The sequence below is a fragment of the Carassius carassius genome, chromosome 4, assembly GCF_963082965.1.
Source record: "Carassius carassius chromosome 4, fCarCar2.1, whole genome shotgun sequence".
Classification (NCBI taxonomy): domain Eukaryota; kingdom Metazoa; phylum Chordata; class Actinopteri; order Cypriniformes; family Cyprinidae; genus Carassius; species Carassius carassius.
In genome coordinates this window covers 35218360-35241742 of record NC_081758.1, presented here as the reverse complement: position 1 = coordinate 35241742, position 23383 = coordinate 35218360, and the positions used below count along the sequence as shown (strand labels likewise).

The 23383-nt window shown below is 41.0% G+C and overlaps 1 protein-coding gene across 1 annotated transcript in view; it reads right to left on the bottom strand.

Moving 5' to 3' along the window:
* The window catches only part of si:dkey-215k6.1 (transmembrane protein 132C), a 254678-nt gene that overhangs the window by 155752 nt on the left and 75543 nt on the right, over positions 1-23383 (bottom strand). The window contains exon 2 of the mRNA XM_059548643.1: positions 21536-22421. Within this exon, the coding sequence (XP_059404626.1) occupies positions 21536-22421 (886 nt within the window). The remainder of the gene's footprint in view (positions 1-21535; positions 22422-23383) is intronic.

The following is a 23383-nucleotide window of genomic DNA, read 5'->3' as shown; positions in this document are numbered from 1 at the left end:
TTCTGAAGATTTGGATTACAGAACACTAATAAAATTGATTCCTGTTGTACATTTTGTTCCATTTTAGTGTATTTGGTGATTTTATTGTCAGTCACCGAATGTCGCAGAAAACACTGTTTGTGTCCCATGGCAAACAAAGTAAATATAAAGGGTTTAAAGTTTAGTCTTGTTTAACATTATGCATTTTTCAAAATGAGTTGGCAGCAGAAAATCACACAGAACATAATGAAATGTTATCCTGTCATATTAAGTAAATGAGTAAACTTCATTTAATAAATCCAATTGAAAACAAAATGAAATGAATATGACAACTGAATACAATATAAAAAAATTGAATAACACCATTGCAATATTCATTAAGGATTCATTTGTAAGTCTATAAAGTTGTTTATGTGGAAATTTCAATATGTCAATATAGGTCAATATTGTACATTTAGATGTTGTAAATATGTAAGTATTGTGTTTCAGTGTCTGTGCAAACCTAAGCAAATGTACTGTACCCCTTGTAGAACCACATTTTACATAAAATGCATGCAAATTCTCATGAGATCACGTTGGGTTTACAGATGTTTAAATGCAGTTACTGGGGGAAAAATTATTAAGCAATCTCGTTTTGCATTGCAGAGGAGTCAAGGGAATTCTACTACAACCTTGTTAATCAGCTATTATTTCCCACTGACTTTAGGAATAAATTATGCGTAGGAATAGGTTTAGGGGTAGGGATTGGGTCAAGTCTATATTTTTGGACAATAATGTTGATTCAGGATCATCAAGAGATGTTGATCCAGGAACTTGTCTTACTTGGCAAAATCACACTGACCACAAAAATACACTGCCTTCACTTTTCAAAAAAATTCTACACAATACATCTGTTCAATCATACATACAACCATAAGGCCACCATCAGCATTACAGTATACTAGAGTAGTCATTCTCAAAGACAATCACAGTTTTTGAAAAGGATGTATGCAAAACACTCACACTCATGTACAGTACGTCTAGAGCAGTACAGTCACACATGGCTGACTAATAACAGCCAAGAGAGATCCTTTAGAATGACAAGTGCTTGTAAATATTATCATTGAGATTCATTGCTGAAGAAAGAAAAAGGAAAGGCTATTGTAAATCTCAAAAGGATTTCACTGTTTTTGAGGATGCTGAATAATTTTTTCACTTCACAAGATGTTAATTGATGGAGTGGTGTCGCGTGGATTATTGTGATGTTTTTATCAGTTGTTTGGATGCTCATTCTGATGGCACCCATTCACTGCAGATGATCTATTGGTAAATAAGTGAGGTAATCTGTTCCAGTGCAGATAAATCTAATGTACATCTTGGATGGCCTGAGGGTGAGTAAATATTCAACAAATTTTTCAACTATTCCTTAAATTATATTTTATATCCTTTAACCTACCTCCAAACTAACACAATATATTTCAGCAGAATTTTTACTAAAACTGTATTTGTATATTTTTTTATTAGGCCTAATGGGTGCAATTGTAGCTGAGGTTTAGCATCACTATAGGAAAATTTCATTCTACAATATATGGAAAACCTGACCTACTGTACACGCACAAACACACACCAGTAGGAAAAGACATCAGGTGTTGTGTGAATTGTGGTATTAAGCAGTAAAAACAGTGCATAAAAGCAGAGCATAATCTTTCTGTCTGTAATATTGCATGATCAAGTGATATAAGTTGACGTCTATATTGATGTTCAGGGATCTTCTTAAATCTCTCTGGCTTTCCTGACTGTAATTACACAGGCACTTTGATTTGTTTGTTTCTCCTTATTAAAGTTTCCCTCTAGAGGTTTTTATTGTGATCTAATTCTTTCATAACTGCCAAAAAAAAAACTCCCCTAGCAACTCTCTGTCTTTTTTTGAAGCCTCCTACATCAATATGGGTTTTTATTGGACGTCACCTGTGGCTACATCTCATTTAGCAGAGATGATTTATCTAACGCAACTTAAAGCACACCAACTACATGGACAGTTCTGCTGGAGCAAACTGGGGTTAAGTGTACTAGTCAAAGACGCAATGCTGAATTCCCCTCAAAATTCTTCTATTGCTTTCCTTTTCAGATATAGCACCCTTAATCAATCAAAGCACAGTTTAACTATTTTATTTCTCTATTTTTTTATCTCTGCATGATATCTAATCAGTGTTCTATCTGTTGGGATTTTCAAAATTTCTGCTGTTAATATGCAATAAAAGTAAATTGCACAATAAGAACAAACATGTTGCCATTTATAAATCTATTCAACTCTTTAAATGTGCGGCTGTGTGTTATCTACAAAAATAACAAGTTCATTCTCACTGCTGTCTCCATCCACCTGAGGGGAAGATAATTTGAGATCTTGTGCCGGAAGATTTACCTTGACTCTGACAGCAAAACAGCACTATTTAAATATCACCCCCTCTTCCTCTCACATTGTCCCCTGTCAAAACAAATGCAAATGTAGACTTCAGAGGGGAAAAAAATGTATCACACTCCAACTCTATCAAATCCTCAGTTTCAGCTGCTACGCTTCTCTCAAGGGCAGAACAGGTTTGATGACTATCCTTAGAGTTGGATGTCACCAGCAATTCGTCAGACAGAAATCTTGCCATTCGCAGTGTGGTTACAAAGAGTAATAGCATTCATAATTGCCAACAGACTTATACAGCTTGAAAAAATTTAAAATAACTTGTTTCATATATGTTCATTTCTCTCTCTCTCTCTCTCTCTCTCTCTCTCTCTCTCTATATATATATATATATATATATACACACATATATATATATATATATATACATACATACATACACACACACGTTCATACATACATAAATGCATATATACAAAATACAAACCATATTACTTTTTCACAATTAATATTACCTGTATACATACATTGCAGCCCCTGGGTGACCTCAATTTAAAAAAGTCCCTGTGTTGACATGTCTTACGGTAGTGATAGAGCATTATCAGAGTTATGTTGGATGGAGAGAAAAAACAGAGATGCTCAGAAATACACAAATTACTCCTCACTCTAGGCCAAATCTTATAACTTGGCTCTCAAACTTAAAAGAGGGGTGAAATTTCATTGTACAGAGTGATGGAGTGTGGCTGGAGAAGAAAGTGACAACCGGATTCATGGATTCATTCACTTTCCACACACACACCTTCATAAAGCTAGGAGCTCACAGGCGTGCACAGAGGTGGTTACAAAGCCCTAGTTCAAACTGTCAAAGGGGTTAGAGCAGGAAGAACAAGTTAGCTAGGGTTTTTTTTTCTTTACTTTTTTTAAATTACACTTAAGGTTAAAGCCCAGCTTGACCTAAGCTAAGATTAAAGTAAACCTGAGGTTAAACGGAGCCTAATTGAAGCTGTCCCACATTGTCCTGAAGAAAATCAATAGCAGGAAAGTACTGGCAGCCTTCTAGTGGAGTTTCTGTTACACAACTAGGTAAGGATCTCTTGTCAGGTAGAGGATTAGTCAGACCACAGAATCTCTGCTGTCATCACACTGTCGGATAAACAAGGGGACCGTCAGGAGCTTGTATAGACCAATGACTACTCTTCCAGGCTCTGACCGTCACACTGATGGATGTGATGGCTGTCTCTCTCTCTCAATGAATTGTACTGCCATGTGCAATTCATAGATTCAAATCTGCTAACCATGACATGCAAAACAGTCAGACTGATAGACATAAATTAAAGCAGACAGATTCGGTTTAGTAGACTGAGAAGCAGGCCTTTAATTGAAATTAGATGCATGTTTTCTTTTTTAATCCTAACTTTGTTCATTTTGTTTTCATGTGGTTTATTACATATCACAAGATTTTTTTTTTAAGCAGCACTAAGTCAATTCAATTTAAAATGAGTTTGACACCTTTGCACTACAGAGAATAATTTTCTTAATTAGTATTTTTGTTTTACATTTTGTTTACATAGTTTGGACTTTGTTTTTTGTACAAAAATGTCACTTTTTGTAGTTTTCTTTTTATAAGTGTTTATAATAGTACTTTGGATTTTTGGAAGTCTCATGCAGTCAATCTGATTTCAACAGTGTGGAAAAGAAATGTCTCACTAATTCATGTGTTGTTCAGGTTTATATTGATTTGATGTATGTTTTTCCTTTCACAAGCTCAATCAATTTGAGTAGAAGATCCTCACTGCAAATTGCCTTATGTTTGCTCAAAACAAATGCAACAAAAATAAATTCCTTTCTTGTTTTAAACTTTGTTTTTAAGTGGAGAGAAGGTTTTCAATCTGCACAATCTGTACACATTAGTCTTGTTGCGACCCAAAGGGAGCTGGTGCCAAAGCCCAAAACTACATTATCAAAGTCAGTGTCCAGTGTCCTCACCATGAAGTTTTCAACATCAATAAGTCAGTCTGGCTAGAAGGACTCTAATGCTAGAAAGGCACAAAATTAGATTGTTTCCATCATAATGTCTACTGGAAATGCATACATTCTGGCACACATTCTGCTCATATCAGACATCTTATTTTTGTCACTCTGCACAGCTACCCTGGATGCATTTTTTCCCCTGTCCATCTGAAAAAAAAATATCACAACAATAAAATTCATAATTTAAATAGCAACATTAAACCCAGATCATGATTGCACAGTCACATTTGTTTGTATTATAGAAAAAATTATATTGTGAAATATTGTTACAATTTAAAATGTAATATAATGTGATGACAAAGTTGAATCTTCAGCAGCTATTACTCCAGATCCTTCAACAATCATTACATATAGTGATTTGGTACTGAAGAAACATTTCTTATTTCTAATGTGACTGAGTAACTGATGAGTAACACTGTTTCAATGCAGATTTTCCTTGCACTTTGGACTTTGAACCCTGGTTAACAAGCAGATACACGCTAGTTTGTGCAGCACTGTCAGAATGCATGCAATTTGTTTGTGTATTAGAAAACATAATGTTCAGCAGTTTATTTACTAATTGTTTAAGGTCATTTTGCGATTTCAATCATCATACAGTTAGTAACCAGCAACAATCACCCCTACCTCTTCTCAATGAAGACATGTAATGCAGCACTAAACGGTCTTTCGCTGTCAGTGCTTGTAATGATTTTTGCATATTTCTCTGAGAGTTTTAAATGCTTCCACACTGCAGACATGTTTGTTGCACTATGAAGAGTGTGTGCCTCTACGATGGTTGCTATTTGATCGTGTCATGTCATTGTTGGTACAATGTATTCTGTCTTTTTGCTTATTCTGCAGAACACGAAAGAGCTTTTTGCTTCATTAATTTTGGTTGCCGTACATTCTGTGCATCCCTAATTAAAGGGATCATATGATGCAATTTCAAGTTTTCCTTTCTCTTTGGAGTGTTACAAGCTGTAATGCACAGATAAGATCCCTAAAGTTGCAAAGACTAAAGTCTCCATTCCAAAGAGATATTCTTTATAAAAGTTAAGACTCGACCAAGCCTTCCTAAAACACCTAATTTAAACACGCCCCCGAGTCTACGTCACTGTGTGGAAGATTTGCATAACACCGCCCAAATGTTCACGCAAAGAAAGAAGGCATAGCTTTGATTCTCACTGTAGGATTGTTGCTGCTGTGTGAAAGTGAAACTACTTTGTTTGTTCTTCCAAAAGAGGACACTAATCAGTGGTTAAATTATATTTACAACACTGTTCCAGAACTGTTTCCTGAACCTGGGAAATTAGTGTCACAAGAAATTAGACAGGATTCAAGAGCAGATGCAAAACAAACCGTTTATCGGACAAAGCCAAAACAATGACTGAAAGCAACAATACAGGGCTTGTTGTGGGCTCGATAGTCTCGGTAGCACAGGGATGAAATGGGCAGCCAACACGATGAATCCTCACGGAGAGAAGAAAGGAAGACCCGAAGATCCAACACCGAAGGAATGGAGGACAGAGAGCGAGAGGACAAACATCAAGGATCTGACAACACAAGACAGGGCAACGCACATTATATAGCATGCTAAATGAGCTGCAGCTGTAGCTGATCACTCATAATGAACAATCGGCAACACCCACTCGCCACTCTAACACACACACACTCACCGAAAACAAAGCACAGATTAGATCATGATCCCATGAACCGTGACAATTAGCCTACAATGCCATCTACACACAAAGCCTGTTTCTATAAAGTGGGGCGGTTCCAACTTTGCAAGGACAGTCTGGTGCTTCTGACTCACAGCCTGTAAGTACTTTTCATATTTAAAGAATTTGTCAATGACTATTCAAATGCAAATTTACTACAGTGATGTGTTCAAAATAACGCAATTTTTAAATATATTTTTTTACCATCACTTTTGATCAATTTTATGAAACCTTGATTTATAAAAATACTAATTTCTTTCAATAATCATGCATGCCGAACACTCTGTTAAACTGTATTTTAGCATTTTTGACAATGTTAACATTTTGACAATAAATAATAAAAAAATATATTACAATGGCATTGCAAATATGCAAAAGAGAACATTAACCTGGGGATTAGGAATGTATGTGTCAAATGGCAGCTCATGAAAACCCAGGATTAATTGTTAATCCTTTGTAAAGAATAAGCAGAGTAATACGTGAATCAAGATTACCCAGGATTCTTTTTACCCAGGCTTTTAAATGGCCAAGGGTTAACTATTTCAAGTGTGAAAAGTCCTTTTGAGTGAACACATTTTTACATTACTGCCATCAGAAGTAAACTGCAGTTAACAGAGCTTTTGGAAAAAACATCCACATAATCGTGACCCCTTCCTGTGCACACAAGATTTAGATACTGTAGGTCTTTAGGGAACGAGATAAAGAGGTTTTACCTCTGGATGAACAATACAAGAGCCCCCAGGGACCACTTACCTTTCCATATGTTTGTAATGAACCCACTCAATGCTGCTCTCAAGACATCAGCTAGATCAAGAAATAAGCTCTGAGCCTCTCCTGGGAGTTCGATATGTGTATGTTTGTGCTTGTTGGAGACAGGTGAGGGGGGGGGGGGGGGGGTGCAGAGTTGCAAGAGAGATTGTTTCAGACATTCTCTCCATCTACAGGGCTTGCCCTCTGTGTTCAAAAGCACCACACTAAGTGCTTTTGAGATTAGAACGATATGAAATGAGACCAGTGTTTAATAAGACAAGCTCCAGCACAGGTGGGAAGCCACAAGCGCTCATGACCCTCAATCTACTTCACAGTTTAATGTAATCATGCACATACACACACGTTAAGCTTTCTATCACCTCTTTTGTTGAACGTAATTACCCAGAAGTCTTGTACTTATCATGTCTATCGGCCAGCTTAACTACACAGTCATGCACATTTACAGAGACAGAGAGGGAGTCAAGTGCTTTCTGTAGTTCTAAATGGATGAACAGGTCATCCCAACCACACACACACACACACATATAAGCCATCAACAAAATTGTCTGTGTATGGCTAAGCAGAATAAAAGAACAAAAAAAAAAATCTTGAGTAAGACTTCATTTTCATTAAGACCAATTCCCTTGAGATCCTGTAGGTCTGAGTCTTTTTCCTTTTCTTATACATCATGTCTTCTAACAGGGACTAATGATGCTCAGTGTCTGTTCAAATGAATATTTTAGAGTTGGCTAATGAGGATGAGAGAGAAGGAGCACTATTGGAGAGGAAAAGAGCGAGAGAGAGAAAGCGATTTATGGATGTAAAGTGGTGGGCGCTTGAACATTTGGCCACAATAGTAGGCAGACACAGCACTGATAAACTGTGTGACACCAGAAGCATGAGCGTATTTAGTGAATTGGGGGCCCCAGGCAAAATATAGGAATGGAGCCCTATAAAATTGCACACATTTACCTACAGTACATCAACATTGAGGTTCCTTTTTTGTTGTGATGCTTGCTGCTGCACAATGGTGCCCCATAGTTGTGTCCAATGCTTCTACATTTTTCATGTACATGTTATAATGGCTTTCTTTTATGTTGTTTTGCATTGTTCTGAACAAAAATTGAAAACAGGATTATTGAAAATGCACATTACTTTAACAACTTTAAATTACATTTATTTTTAGTTATTTTAACTTCAAATGCAAATGAAACTAAAATAATGAAAAGGGAATTATAAAGAAAATAACACTGCACAAAATTATAAATTTAACACTTTTTTGCCCCATTTTTCATGAGCTGAACTCAAAGACATTTTCTATGTACACAAAAGGCCTATTTCTCTCAAATATTGTTCACAAATCTGTCAAAATCTGTGTTAGTGAGCACTTCTCCTTTGCCGAGATAATCCATCCACCTCACAGGTGTGACATATCAAGATGCTGTGGTTACACATGGTCTGCGTTTGTGAGGCCACAGAAATTTCTCTTAAATGACTTTGGAGACGGCTTATGGTAGAGAAATTAACATTCAATTCAAGGGCAACAGCTCTGGTGGACATTTCTGCACGTGCACGCTCCCTCAAAACTTGTGACTTCTGTGGCATTGTGCTGTGTGATAAAACTGCACATTTTAGAGTGACCTTTCATTGCAACCAGCCTAAGGCATACCTGTGCAAAAATCATCTTGATATGACACACCTGTGAGGTGGATGGATTATCACGGCAAAGGAGAAGTGCTCACTAACACAGCTTTAGACAGATTTGTGAACACTATTTGAGAGAAACATGCCTTTTGTGTACATAGAAAAAGTCTTGAGCTCATGAATAATGGGGGCAAACATTTTGTTCAGTGTATATTATAATCAACCAAAAAAGTACAGTATGTGTCCTCTGTTGTGTCCTCCTCATTAATGAGTAAGCGGCATTTAAAACAATAAACACAGCTACAGTATAATACGCACTGTTGATCAATATTTAATTACAGCTTCCCATGCATGATATTTTCATTTGCTACAAGCAGGATACACAAGAAGCAAGTTCAGCTCAAGACATGCAGACAGTTGTTGTGGTAATAAACACTGTAAACAGCAACCGTTCGCATGTCTGTGCTTAAATCCGCACCTTGTAAATTAAAAGTATTTTAGTGGGCCCTTGACTTTTGGGGGCCCAAGGCGGTCGCCTACCATTGCATAATAAAGTCCACTTTGGACTGGACAGGCATTAACACAATGGCAATAACTCTGTGAGGATGCACATAATTTGAATATTTGTGGAATTTTGCTTTGCAATACTAGCACAAAAATATCTCTGGTACCAAAAACTCATGAAAAGTATGTCACTGATCAGCCTCTCTCATTAACATTTGCATTACTAATGTACTGACCTACAGAATCCCAGTAGAGATCAGGATACAAAAAGGTGACTACTATTTGTAATACAAAAGAAGACCCTAATGACTTTCAAAATATCTTATTTTGTGTTCCACTGAGGAAGAAAATCATATACAGTAGTTTGGAAAGACAGAGTCAGTAAATTATTACAAAATGTACATTTTTGGGGTGAACTATCCCTTTAAATACAGACACACTTCTCAAACTTTGCACATCGTGCACATCAGATAGTGACACTGACTGCACAGATCTTTACAAAAATAATGTGACACAAATTATACTTCATAAATGTATTTACTTTTGCCTCACAACAATCTCCTGAGAAAAAGCACTGAAATGCTGAAATATTTTCTTAATGTCTCCACGTAAAACATGTGGCACGTGCATGGGATTTCTCATGGAAATGATATGCAGATGAGGTTATGCATGGTAAAACGTACTCGGTTACTAACGTAACCTCGGTTCTCTCTAGAAGAGGGAACGAGTACTGCATCTTAGCTAAAACGCTATGGGAAAAGTTTCTTTTCACAAAATACTGAAGCAAAAAATTATCCTTAATTTAGAATTTTTGTAAAGCGCATTTGCAGCAGCACACAGCCATAGGCGAGACGGCTCGCTCGCTCATTGGCTGCTCTGCGGCAAGTGCACAGCCTATCGAGCGCAGGCTTATGCCATATCAGACCAATAAGGGCGCTTCGCGCCCTTCACGCCACTTCCCGCCGAAACGGGTGTGGCCCAACCTCATAAAAGGAGCTCGAAAAGGCTGACTCACCTGATTTATTTCATCGCCGAAGCGAACCAGAGTGAATCGTACGCATGGCAGAGAACGCAGTACTCGTTCCCTCTTCTAGAGAGAACCGAGGTTACGTTAGTAACCGAGTACGTTCTCTTACGAGAATTCTCTCGTACTGCGTCTTAGCTAAGACGCTACGGGAACCCCATGTAAAACGTCGTGCGCGCAGGGATCACACACCAATAAACCTGAAGCAACGCCCAGGATTTACAGTGCACAGTCACCCGAGGGACTCACAGAGAGCCCAGGACAGGAGAGGGGGGGAGCCCTCCATCCCATATCTAGCGGCACCCGTAGATGCGGCAATACAATCATCACATAGTCGAGGCAAGGCCTGACCAATGTGGCAATGCGGGTCTTACGCAATACTGCCCATATAACAGTCGGCAGCGCATAACGCTCACGAACTCAGAATTCCCATCAGGGCCCTGATTCGGCTATAACGACAGCAGCCTTGCTTGCAAGGCGGGAACCTCCAGGTTATAGAACCTGATAAATGTAGACAGCGAGGCCCAACCTGCCGCCATACATATATCCTGCAAGGAGATCCCAGTAGACCACGCCCACGACGAGGCAACGCCCCTCGTGGAGTGTGCTCTGACGCCCGGTGGGCACTGAAGGCTCCTGGAAGCGTAAGCCAACGCTATGGCGTCAACTATCCATCTGGATAGAGTCTGTCTCGAAACAGCCATTCCCTTTGAACATCCACTGAACGAGACAAACAGCTGTTCAGTCTGTCTAAAGACAGCGGAGCAAAACACATAAGCTCTTAAAACCCTAACAGGGCAAAGAAGACTCGAGTCTCCATCCTCTCCTGACACCGACAGGGCAGACAGGGCAATAACCTGAGCCCGAAACGGCGTGTTGAGGGACTTTGGCACATAACCGCGCCTAGGTTTGAGTATGACCCTTGAGTCACTAGGCCCAAACTCCAAGCACGACTGGCTCACCGAGAGCGCGTGCAGGTCACCCACACGCTTCACTGAAGCGAGAGCCAACAAGAATACCGTCTTGAACGACAGATACTGGAGGCTAATCGATTGGATAGGCTCAAAAAGGGGGACCCTTCATGGCCTCCAAAAACCGTCGCGATGTCCCATATAGGGACTGATGGAGGTCTGGGAGGATTCAGCCTCCTAGCTCCTCTAAGGAAGCGGATGACCAAATCGTTCCTTCCTATTGACTGACCGAGCGCTGTTTCAGAAAACGCTGCGATGGCCGCCACATAAACTTTGAGCGTGGATGGGGCTCTGCACTTATCCAACAGCTCCTGTAGGAAGGAGAGAACCTCCATCACCTCACAACTAAGGGGTGAACATCCCCGACCTGTGCACCAGCTGGAAAACACCGACCACTTCGAGGCATACAACCGTCGTGTCGACGGAGCTCTAGCCTGAGTGATGGTATTTAGCACTCCCACTGAGAGATCAGCGGGTAACCGTTGAGCGCCCACACATGGAGGGACCACAACTCCGGTTGAGGGTGCCAAATTGAGCCCCTGGCCTGCGAGAGGAGGTCCCTCCTCAATGGCACTGGCCACGGGGCGATGCCTGCTAACCGCATCAAATCTGGGAACCATGGTTGGTTCTTCCAAAAAGGTGCTACAAGCAGCATTGAACATCTTGTTTCTCTCACCCGTTCTATCACCTGCAGAAGGAGGGAGACGGAGACGGGAGGGAAAGCATAAAGCGGGCAGCACGGCCATCTCCGTGACAGCGCGCTTTCGTTCTTGGAAAAGAACGCAGGGCAGTGAGCGTTTTCGTGGGACGCGAAGAGGTCCACCTCCGCCCTGCCAAATCTCTCCCACAACAGCCAGACTGTTTGCGGGTGTAGAGACCATTCGCCCGAGGGAATGTTGTTTCTGGACAGCCTGACTGGACCCAGAAACACGCGTCAGCGCGTTCTCCACTGCCAGCATTTCCAGACAGTTGATATGTTGGAGCTTTTCCTGTTCTGACCACAGGCCAAAGGACGGTCTGCCCTCGAGCAGCGCTCCCCATCCCGAAGTGGAGGCGTCCGTCGACACCATCTTCACTTTCGAGGAAGTCCCCAGGATTACACCTGATTGGTACCAGTCGTTTGCTGTCCAGGGTTTCAGGGCTGTAACGCAGCCCTGATTGACCTTGAGATGCAGTCGACCAGATACCCGCGCTTTCAGCCAGAACTGCAGGGGTTGCAGATGCTGAGGCCATGAGACCCAACATCTTCTGACATTCTCTGAGCGAAACGGTCGCGCCGCAGAGGAGAGAACTCGCCGCGCGCTGTGGTGACAGCCGCGCCGTCATGGAACGTGAGTCCAGAGCTAAACCCAAAAACAGTATCGTCTGACTGGGGTTCAGCGAACTCTTCATCCAGTTGACACTGAGACCGAGTTTCTCGAGGTGATCGAGTAAAACGGCCCTGTGCTCCACGAGCTCCGCCCGTGATTGAGCCAGAATCAGCCAGTCGTCCAAATAGTTCAGCACTCGCATGCCTCTGAGTCTGAGAGGAGCGAGCGCTGCGTCCATGCACCTCGTAAACGTACGAGGAGCTACGGACACGCCGAACGGCAGGACTGTAAACTGGTTTGCCTGGCCCTCGAAGGCGAATCTCAAATATCGCCAGTGACTTGACGCTATCTGTATTTGAAAATACGCGTCCTTCAGATCTATTGACATGAACCAGTCTCCTCTGCGAATGTGCGCGAGGAGCTTCCTGGTCGTAAGCATTCCGAAACTGCGGTCCACCAATGCCTTGTTCAGCTGTCTTAGATCCAGTATGGGCCTGAGACCCCCGTCTCTCTTGGGCACTAGAAAGCATCTGCTGTACAGCCCCCCCCTCGCTTTGAGCTTGAGACACAGGCTCTACAGCCCCTTTGCTCAACAGTTTTGATATTTCGGCCCTAAGTATGTGCACTACTTCTGTTTTGACCGTGGTTTCGACGCGCGCTAAAAAGCGCGGAGGGCGTCAAAAAAACTGTAGCGAGTAGCCTCTCCTTATAATGTCTAGCACCCAATCCGAAACCCCTGGAAGCGCTGAACATGCATCTGCATGAATGGCTAAGGGCTGGACGCGAAGCGCGCTCTGTTGACTGGGCAACGGCGGCGCTTTGGTGTGCTGTAACATGGGCGTTACGCCTGTGGCATTTGAGGCGGGGAGCGCGCTGATCACAGCGGGCAGATCGCTCCTCCTCGACCCCGTCCCGGCGCTTAACCGATTGAGGGAGGGCTGAGCGGGTCCCGTGGGACTCGTGATGTCTGCGAGTAACTGTGGGCTGCAAGTGTGCAAATTTACTGCTTTCGACTCGCTGTCTGCCTGGGCAGAGCGTACGTGCACGGGCTTCGTTTTTACAGAAAACCACGCGCCGTGTGTGACATAGTGTTCGTGGGCACTGAGGAGTGGGCACGTTTACCATGTGGAGCGCGTGACCGACCTGAGTCAATCTTATAGGCGCGAGTCCTGTGTGCAGGGCTGTGCTTACATGTGGAGATGAGCACTGAGGAGTGGGCATCATCACTACATTTATAGCACCATCGGCCGTGGCCGGACAAACGTGCATGGGTTTCATTTTTACAGAAACCACATGACGCGTGTGACATAGTGATTGTGGAAACTGAGGAGTGGGCACGTTTACTATGCAGTGCGCGCGATCGACCTGAGTCGCTTTTATGGGCGCGAGCCCTGTGTGAAGGGCTGTGCTTATATGTGGAGATGGGCACTGAGCAGTGGGCATCGTCACTACATTTATAGCACCATCGGCCGTGGCCGGACGAACGTGCACGGGTTTCGTTTTTACAGAAACCACATGACGCGTGTGACATAGTGATTGTGGGCACTGAGGAGTGGGCACGTTTACTATGCAGTGCGCGCGATCGACTTGAATCTCTTTTATGGGCGCGAGCCCTGTGTGAAGGGCTGTGCTTATATGTGGAGATGGGCACTGAGCAGTGGGCATCGTCACCACATTTATAGCACCATCGGCCGTGGCCGGAACACCAGAAATTACACCTCCTTTGAGAAATATCTGGGCAGCCGTAATAACAGTTTTTGTGTGCAGGCAAGCGGGCAACCTTCAGGCTTGAGCATTGCAAAAGACGCTGAAACAGTCACAATCCCTGGAACTGAAACAGCGGCGCGCTTAGGTGAGAGTTCGGCCGCGGTGACTCTTACACCGGCGCTTTCCTAGGACGGCTTCGGGGCTCCCGGCCTCACCGTAATCCTCTGCTGAGGTCCCCGCGGCGCGGGGCGACGGCCGGTAGAGCGAGAACGGGGGTCTCGAGCTGCATTGCTGAAGCTGTTGTGATAACGGCTTTTGTGTGCAGGCAAGCGAGCAACCGTGCAGGCTTGCGCGTTGCAGAAAACGCTGAGACAGTCACAATTCCTGGAACTGAAACAGCGGCGCGCTTGGGTGAGAGCTCGGCCACAGCGGAACTCGTACACCGGTGCTTCGATGAAGCAGCTATTGTGTGAAGTGCAGACGCAGCCTGCTCAGCAGCAGAAAAGATTTGCGCGAGCAGAGGTGACGTCATGCAGCAGGCTTCAGATGGCAACCGTCCAGCAGAGGGCGGACAAAGGTGCGTCGCTATCGCCTGTTCCACCGGCGGAAGTGACTGGTATTTCCTGTTTTTAGCATCATCCAGTGTGGAGAATGCTAGTGAGACAGACGAACGAGTTCGCGCTGAATATGGAGCGTTCCAAGCCTTTGCCACCTCTTCGTGAAGCTCAGGAAGAAATGAGGCGGGCTTTGAGAAGTACGCTCATCCGAAAGGAAACTACCATCCAGCCGGGAACGAGAGGAGGGGCGCCGGTGCAGACCACTTGAGGCCGAGAGTCGTCGCGGCCAGCGTGAGCACTCGCCTCGGCTCTTTCTCGATGTCAGCTCGTTTGCTGGGCTTCTGAGCAGAAGGCGCGAGATCCTCGGAGCATGCCCAGCCCTCTGGAAGTGGCGCTTTTACGGCACCTCAGCGCAGCGGAGAATGCAGGCTCAGAGAAAAAGGCCAAGCGAGTCCTCAGAGTCACCATGGCAACAGCTCGCAGTGAGGGCATCCGCCATCAGCGAGCGCGAGCAATGCATGATCTTCACCCAGGCAGGAGACAAAGATGACGTACCGGTCTCCCTCGCTGAGTGGGGCTCTGACGAGCCGCAGGAAGGCATCTTAAAAAAAGACGCAAGCTCTTTTACGAGTGTGTGTCGCAGGGCGAAAACACACACACGCATAAAGAACAGCTGGATATAACAGAATTGAAAGGATATAGGCGCCGGACAGCGCAGCAGGAACGGCAGTGGAAGGCGGCGAAGGCCAGCAGCTTCAGAATGGCTCGTCCCGCTGATATGCTTCTCAGACGGCGCTTGCTTCCTCCGTGATCCAGTGATGCGTGAGCTTCGCTGAAGAGATGAAAAATCAGGTGAGTCAGCCTTTTCGAGCTCCTTTTATAAGGTTGGGCCACACCCGTTTCGGCGGGAAGTGGCGTGAAGGGCGCGAAGGCTGTGTGCTGCTGCAAATGCGCTTTACAAAAATTCAAAATTAAGGATCATTTTTTGCTTCAGTATTTCGTGAAGAGACTTTTCCCGTAGCGTCTTAGCTAAGACGCAGTACGAGAGAACTCTCGTAAGAGAACTAGGCATTGTATGCTCCATATATGGTAGTTTTGGAGAGGAGTCGAAGTGGAGAGGCACGTACGCACAATCTTCCCCTGACTGGAATTTTTAAAGAGATTTTTGCACAGGTTCTGGCATACGCATGGTTTTGCGTATGCAAAATCTAGCTTTTGTGCCTACGTAAAATTTTAGGATGAAATCTATAGAGAGTTTTATAAATGAGACCCCTGGTCAGTACCTGAATGGGAGACCTTCTGGGAAAACTAGGTTGCTGCTGGAAGAGGTGTAAGTGAGGCCAACAGGGAGTGCTCACCCTGTGGTCTATGTGGGTCCTTACGCCTTAGTATAGTGATGGGGACACTGTACTGTCAACAAGCACCGTCCTTAAGATAAGACGTTAAACCGAGGTCCTGACTCTCTGTGGTCATTAAAAATCCCAGAATGTCCTTTGAAAAAGAGTTGGGGTGTAAACCGAGCATCCTGGCCAATTTCACCTATTGGCCTCTGACCATCACCATCACCTGACCATCACCGTGAGATTGGCTTCATCACTTTCTCTCCTCTCCACCAATAAGCTGGTGTGTGGTGGGCATTCTGGAAAAAGTGCTATATAAATGCAACAAATTATTATTATTATTATTAACCATGGACGAAGTGTATAAGCAGATGAAATCCAGTCCTTTGATTGAGTTATGCAGTCTGGAAGAATCAAAATGCAGATTGTTTTTTAAGAAGAGGAAGAAGAAAGAAAACAGTAGGTAGAAGAATAGTTAAAGAACAGCAAATAAAAGTGTGATCGAGGAATACAGACACGTGCTTAAGGTAATACGGCGTTCAGCTATATTTAATATACTGGCAATACCTTACTATAATGAATAATTTGTTAACTATAAGTTAACAAGAACAAAAATACTTCTTCAGCATTTATAACAATACTTCTACAGCATTCATTAATATCAGTAAATATTAATTTTAACATTTTCTAAAACATTTCTAAAATCAATATTTGCATCTGGTAACATTAGATAAAGCACCATGAACTAACTTGGCAAAACCTTATAAGAATGAATTGACCATTGTTAGTTCATGTAAGCTAATGCATTTACTATATATACAAGTGAAACTACAGTATATTGTAAAGTGTTACCAATATACTTTGCTATTTTATGCTCACAAAGGGTGCATTTATTTGATCAAAAATACAGTAGATAATACAGTACTACTGTAAAACATTAATTAAAAATAAATATTTTGTAAAATTATTAATGTATTGGATAACACTTTACAATAAGGTTCCATAAGTTAATGTTAGTTAATGTATTAACTAACATGAACAAACAATGAACAACACATTTATTAAAATATTTATTAATCTTTGTTAATGTTAGTTAATGAAAATGCAGTCGTTCATTGTTAGTTCGTTAACTTACAGTGCATTAACTAATGTTAAAAAGCACAACTTTTGTTTTATTTTAATAATGCATTAGTAAATGTTGAAATTAACATCAACTAAGATTAATAAATGATGTAGAAGTATGGTTTATTCTTATTTCATTTTAACTAAAGTAGTAAACTAAACTAATGAACCTTATTGTAAAGTATTACCATGTATTGTGTCTTTCGTTCTACTCTTAAGCTGAAGATCTTATAATAACTGAACCTGGCCTTGCAAATTAGGTGAAAACTGTACAAATCTGTTAAATAGTAAGATATGCAAAGCCTTAGACAATTGTGCTTGCTGATTTGAGAACAAGTACTAAAACTGGATAAATCTGGCAAATCAACTGAGAAATCCAGTGCTTTGTTCACCAAGCATCATATTCTGAAGTGAATTCTTTAAAATATATATATATGGTATTATAATGTAATACTAAAACTAAAACAATGGAAAAACCCTTAAGATAAAACTTAAGCGTTACAGAATAACATAATTGGACTTTGAACAATTAATTGCAGCTTTGAAAGATTACGTAATTTTGGCGTCCGTAATTGTAATCACGATTAGAAATTGATTAATTGTGCTGCCCTAGTTGAGAATTTAATGAATCTGATTTCAATAAAAATCTTAATTTAAATAATAATACTCTAATAGTCACAAATCCATTTTTGGTCACCAGAGATGCAGAAAAGGTCAGAAAATATTTTTCTGATATGAAATTTCGAACAATATTGACTGAAAATTAAATATTTTTTGGTTACTACACTCTAGAAAATGGACTGTCTTAACCTCTATGAAACCCTTGGGTGTAGAAGTATTTGACAAATAAAATTAAATTAAATTAAATGATAAATCATAATTATTTTCTAAATTTATAGAAATCCAATTTAATGCAAAATGCTAATTAACATTTAATAAGTGTTTATGTTAACTAGTGGGACTTTTTTCCAGTTAAAGTACAGGTATATACACAAGTAAAAACTTAAGGTCACTGATCTAGAATCTTTAAACTATGTCTAGACTGTGACAGAAGAAATTTCTAAATGTTTTGGCTTTGTTAGGTCGATTCAAAAGTCTGTTGAGGTCTGCTTTCAAAGACCTGAATCTTTCCATTTGTATGATACACAAACAAGGAAAAATACCAACTACACTAACTCTGTTTTGACTTTAGAGGGAACAAATGAAGCTATTTTTAGCTATTTCAATCTCCTCCTCTGCAACAATGAGGGCAGAAATTTGAGAATTTCTAGACAAACAGAAACAACGGCTGGGAGACTTTTTCCATCATCGGTAGGAGGAAAACATTTTGATTTGTTCCATCTAAACAGATAGCAGGTGGCGAAATGAAAGACATCACACATCTTTTATAGACCCAAACGACACCAGCAGGAGTGGCTTTGATGTCGCAGCATCGTTCAACTAGCAGAAACAATAGCATCTTCCTCTGCCAGCATGCATCTGTCTCTCTGCTGACTGAAGTTAATTGAGATAGGAGAGACATATTCCATAGTGACTCACCTGCAGATAATCACATTCTCAGACATAAATACACTTAGATGGCATCACACCAAAGTCTCTTAGCTTAAGCTGTAAACAATTAGTAACAACGACTGTGTATGGATGTAAATATCCAACTAAAATCTTGTCAGTGACTATATGACAGACTCAGCTGTTATACCCCCTGAAACAACCTCAAAGTAGTGCTCCTTAATCCATTTTAATGATCCTTACGTGCTGATGGCAGAGACTAATTATTGGCCACAATAAAACTCAACAGCAGTGAATGTGATAGAGAAGAGAGGAGCGGAGATGTGGGACGTGTACAGCGGTAGTCTGCTTTATGTGCACACTGATGATAAGCCTAATCTATCATATGTCTGGGAAAGCCCCAAGGCCTCCAGAATGAAAAGCTGCCAGTGAGTAAGCGAGCAGCAGTGTGTTCATGTGTGAACTGTCACTATAAGGATCACCAAACTCTATGCGTGTGCATTTTTAGCACTGAATAATGGGAGCTCCATGGGTGTAAAATTTACACTTGCCAAGCACCAAATGCAAGTAAGGGGGAACAAAACTGGAGTTGGAAAGTATATGAAACTGTTACTCATCAGTTGGCTGATAACTTTTGTATTAATTCTAACAATGCCAAAGTATGCAAAACGGTTTATAAGAACAATGATCAAATCTCAAAGATGGCACTGACATTTATAAATATGTAATCTGATGTTCTCTTATGTGAGCAGCTCATAAAACAGTGTTTTCAGTGTCTCTATTCGGTTTGCAGTAAATGCTCCCCTGAATGACCTCCATCGCTGAAAGTCCTGTGAGATTGAGTCACATATACCATGCATTTGAAAATAACACTTGCCTAAATCATCTTCCCAAACTAGTAATGAGAATCTGTTGTCAACAAAATAGAAGCATTTTAAAGCATTTTAAGTTTCCCTGCATTTTCTCCGCCAAAATAAAAACTCTATGGCTCAATGTTTGTAAGCAAAAAAATACTATGAAAAAAACACATTTTAATTTTACCATTAGATAAAATAATAATAATAATTATTATTATTATTATTATATACATTTGTATTCTTATTATAAAATACTTATACTATATTGTTACGATCTCCCCTGTCTAGGGTAGAGAAGGAACAGATGAAAAAAAAAAAAAAAAAAAAACTTTCCAAATAAATTAAACTTCTTCACAGCCCCTGTCTTCTGTCCCAGCACTGATTCAACACCCAGACCATAAGTTAAACAAAAATAAAGATTTATTAATAGAACATAAGAAACAGAGGCATCTACATGGAAGCAAGTTAAATTCAGGAGGGGGTAAAGGCCAAAATAACAAACAAAAATATGTCTAAATACTTTCAGAACCTAAATAACCTAAACACAAAATAACGATGCAAACCAAAAGACAATACTAAACCTACCTCCCTGACTACCCATAAACAGGAGAAAAGAATATATAAAAATAAATGGCACCCACCTCCCTACAGCTTCCTTAAATCATAAAGTACTTGGAAAATAAATAAAACATGAAAACAACTAGCCCTGCACTCAGGGATTCAATAACAAGAGTCCTACAACAATCAGTCACCAAAAAGAAACCACACACATCTGCAACAGGGTCTCTTCACAAGAGAGACAGAGGGAAAACCTCCCGTCCCTCCTGCACTGGAGAACTAGCTGGCTTTTATGGTTAGGAGAACAGTCACAAGAGCGAATCAGCAGAGGCTGACCCTTAGGAGCATTGATTAACAACAGGTGTTGCTTCTTAACCTGGCGAAAAAGCAGAAACAAGAGAGAGATACAACAGGCACACTCAAGATACATACAATTACGTAACAATATAATATTATAGTGATATTTATTAATTTGTTAAATTAACAAACTTTTTTAAATTATACTTAAAAAATTTGATTAAATTAAACTTTTAAACTAAAATAAATGAATAGGACTAAATAATGCCAATAAATAAACATACTGATAGGGCAGCGTGGCAACAAGTCTGCTGCCTGAGCTTTCGGACACAGCTTTTATGTTCATAAACATATTGTAAGCAAGCTAAGATGGCCAGAGTTAATTTAGAGAAAAGGTGCCCAATTCTGCTCCTGAAGGCTCACCATCCTGCAGAGTTCAGCTCCAGTTCTAATTAAACACCTGAACCACCAGCTAATCAGAATCTTCAGAGTTACTAGAAACCAGGCAGGTGTGTTGGAGATCTACTCTGCAGGAAGCTGGTCCTGCAGGAGCAGGATTGGAGAACCCTGATTTAAAGCGTTGACATATCCACTATTCTTACAAACCACCTTGAAACAATTCCAGCCACTAACAGAAACCATTTATGACAATGCGATCAACATGAATCTGTAATGGAGTCATGCAGACTTTTATTTCTCAGTTACACCATCACAGATGCACAGACATACTGTACCCTCCACTGACACTCTTCATCAACACAGTGCTATAGACTTGTCAAAAGGGAGGGGGGGTGGATTACTGCACACCAACTTTAAATGTTTTTACATTTAATCATTACATTTTATTTATATCTTTCTTTTTTTGAATGTGTCCTATTATTTTTTATGTGCATCTTTGCTCTAAGGTTAATATTGTTTTATATTGTAACATATACCATTATTGTGAAATAAAATTACTTGCATAGTGAAATAAGCTTTTGGTCAAATAGTGCACCCCTAAAATTACATCATAATAAAAATGACAATTAAAATATTGTCCAAAATGTTCATATCAGGTGCATCTTTACATATTTTGATTCACTTACATAAGGTTGGCTACTTTTCTGGAAGACAAGTACAGTACAAGGCAAGTAAAAATGAGTTGTCATACAAGCCCTACCACCATAGTAAATTTGGTTGATTGTACTGAAATTAAGAACTAATTATTGTCTGATTGATGCAGTAATGCATTAATGAGCTCAAGACGTTCAACCTCTATGCAGGTGTGTGCATGTACTTTGTCTTACCTCAATGTGAACTGCTCAGTAGCAGCAGCAGAATTCATTAGTACTTGAAATCCCACTGTCTGTCCCTGTTTAACCGGGTTGAGGGGTGCCAGAATCTCGACATCTCCATCCAGTCTAAGTCGGTTTCTGGGCACTTTGTTGTCCCCAGTGGTGAGAATCACCGTCCCAATCCTTTGCATATCCCCTTCCTGCCCTACAGCCTTTCCTTGCACCCTACCTGCTACACACTTTTTCCCCAGGGCTTCTGGAGGAAGGATAGAGTAGTGCAACTCCACCGTGACAGGAACGGGCTCCTGTGTGCGCCTACGTGGTGAAGGAACATTGAACCAGGTCGTTGGAATGCCAAGCTGTGCTACACAGATCCCCAGGTTTCCCTCCAGTCGGCAGGCAGTTGATACAGAGCCTTCCCCTGGATCACGGAACCCAACAACACGGATACATGGAAGTAGTTCAGCGGGAGGATCCCCATCCTCCCACCTACGGCCCGCCAGATAAAACAACACCTGGATTTGTGGTCGATCGACTCCTATCCTCCTGCCTACCAGGTGCGCTCTCACCTTCCAGCCCAGTGTGAGGTGTGTAGAGGTGTGGAAGGAACGTGCCAGCGCCCCCTGGAGGAGTTCTGGCGGTACTGGCGCCTCTGCAGTGAGGTTGCCATAGCTACAGTTGACCGACAAGAGGGGAGCAGGGCCAGCATCGGGCAGGTGGAGAAAGAGAGGCTCACTGCGTGTCTGCAAGCTCCCGTTACGCATCACATCCTGTGTGGCCTCCCGGAGAAAGAAGGATGACTCTGCACCCTGCAATTGGCAGGACACAGGGAGGTAGGTGGGCAAGGATGAGGAGAACCTGGGCACGAGATCGCTACCTCCGCCCCTGCTCTCACACACTGCGGAGAGACAAAGAGAAAGAGATTTAATTGTATGTTTATTTAATTTCAGAGACACTACAGATGTTATTACAAGGAAAATTGCTTTCAGTTATAATTTAAAGTGTCCCCTGGCTTTTGTTTCATCTCATTTAACAAGAGCATTTATTTAAAGAGAAACAAATGAAATTAAGGCCAAGGGTCTTTGGAAAGATAATTGTATAAGTGTGTGTAGAGAGCAAGTCAATGTTCTGATTGAATAGTAAAAAGATTCCAGCAAGAATAAAAACAAAGATTAAAAGAGAAAATGTTATTATATGTACACTGTCATTCAAAATTTGGTGTATTATCCCACATAAAAAATACTATGGTAATTTGTAGTAAATACTATTGTGTTTTTGAACCGTACTATAGTAAAATACTTTAATTAATTTGTTGTGGTAATTCTATAGTTGCTGTGGTAATATAACTATACTAACATAAAAAAACTTCAATTTCAATTAAAATTCAATTACTTTACCCAATACTGTACAAAATTTTCTACAACTATAGGGTATAATACTAAAAAATACTAAATACTAAAATACACACTACAGTTTACTGTAGTTAAAACTAAAGTATATTACAGTATTTATTACAGTTTATCAGTTCACTATAGTTAATACAAGAGTATGCTGTAGCATTCAATAACAATGTGTTGTAAATACTATAATATATACAGTATAATACACTTTACTATAGTATGGTTCAAAAACAATATAGTATTTACCATAAATCACTATAGTATTTTTTCATGGAATTTAAATAACTGTTTTTCAATTTAATCTATTTTTTAAATGTAATCTATTACTGATGGCGAAACTGAATTTTCAACAGCCATTACTCCGCTCTTCAATGTCACATGATGCTTCAGAAATTCTTTATAGAAATTCTTCATAATAGATTTGGTGTTGCTTAATATGTTGATAAAAATGGGGGTGTTT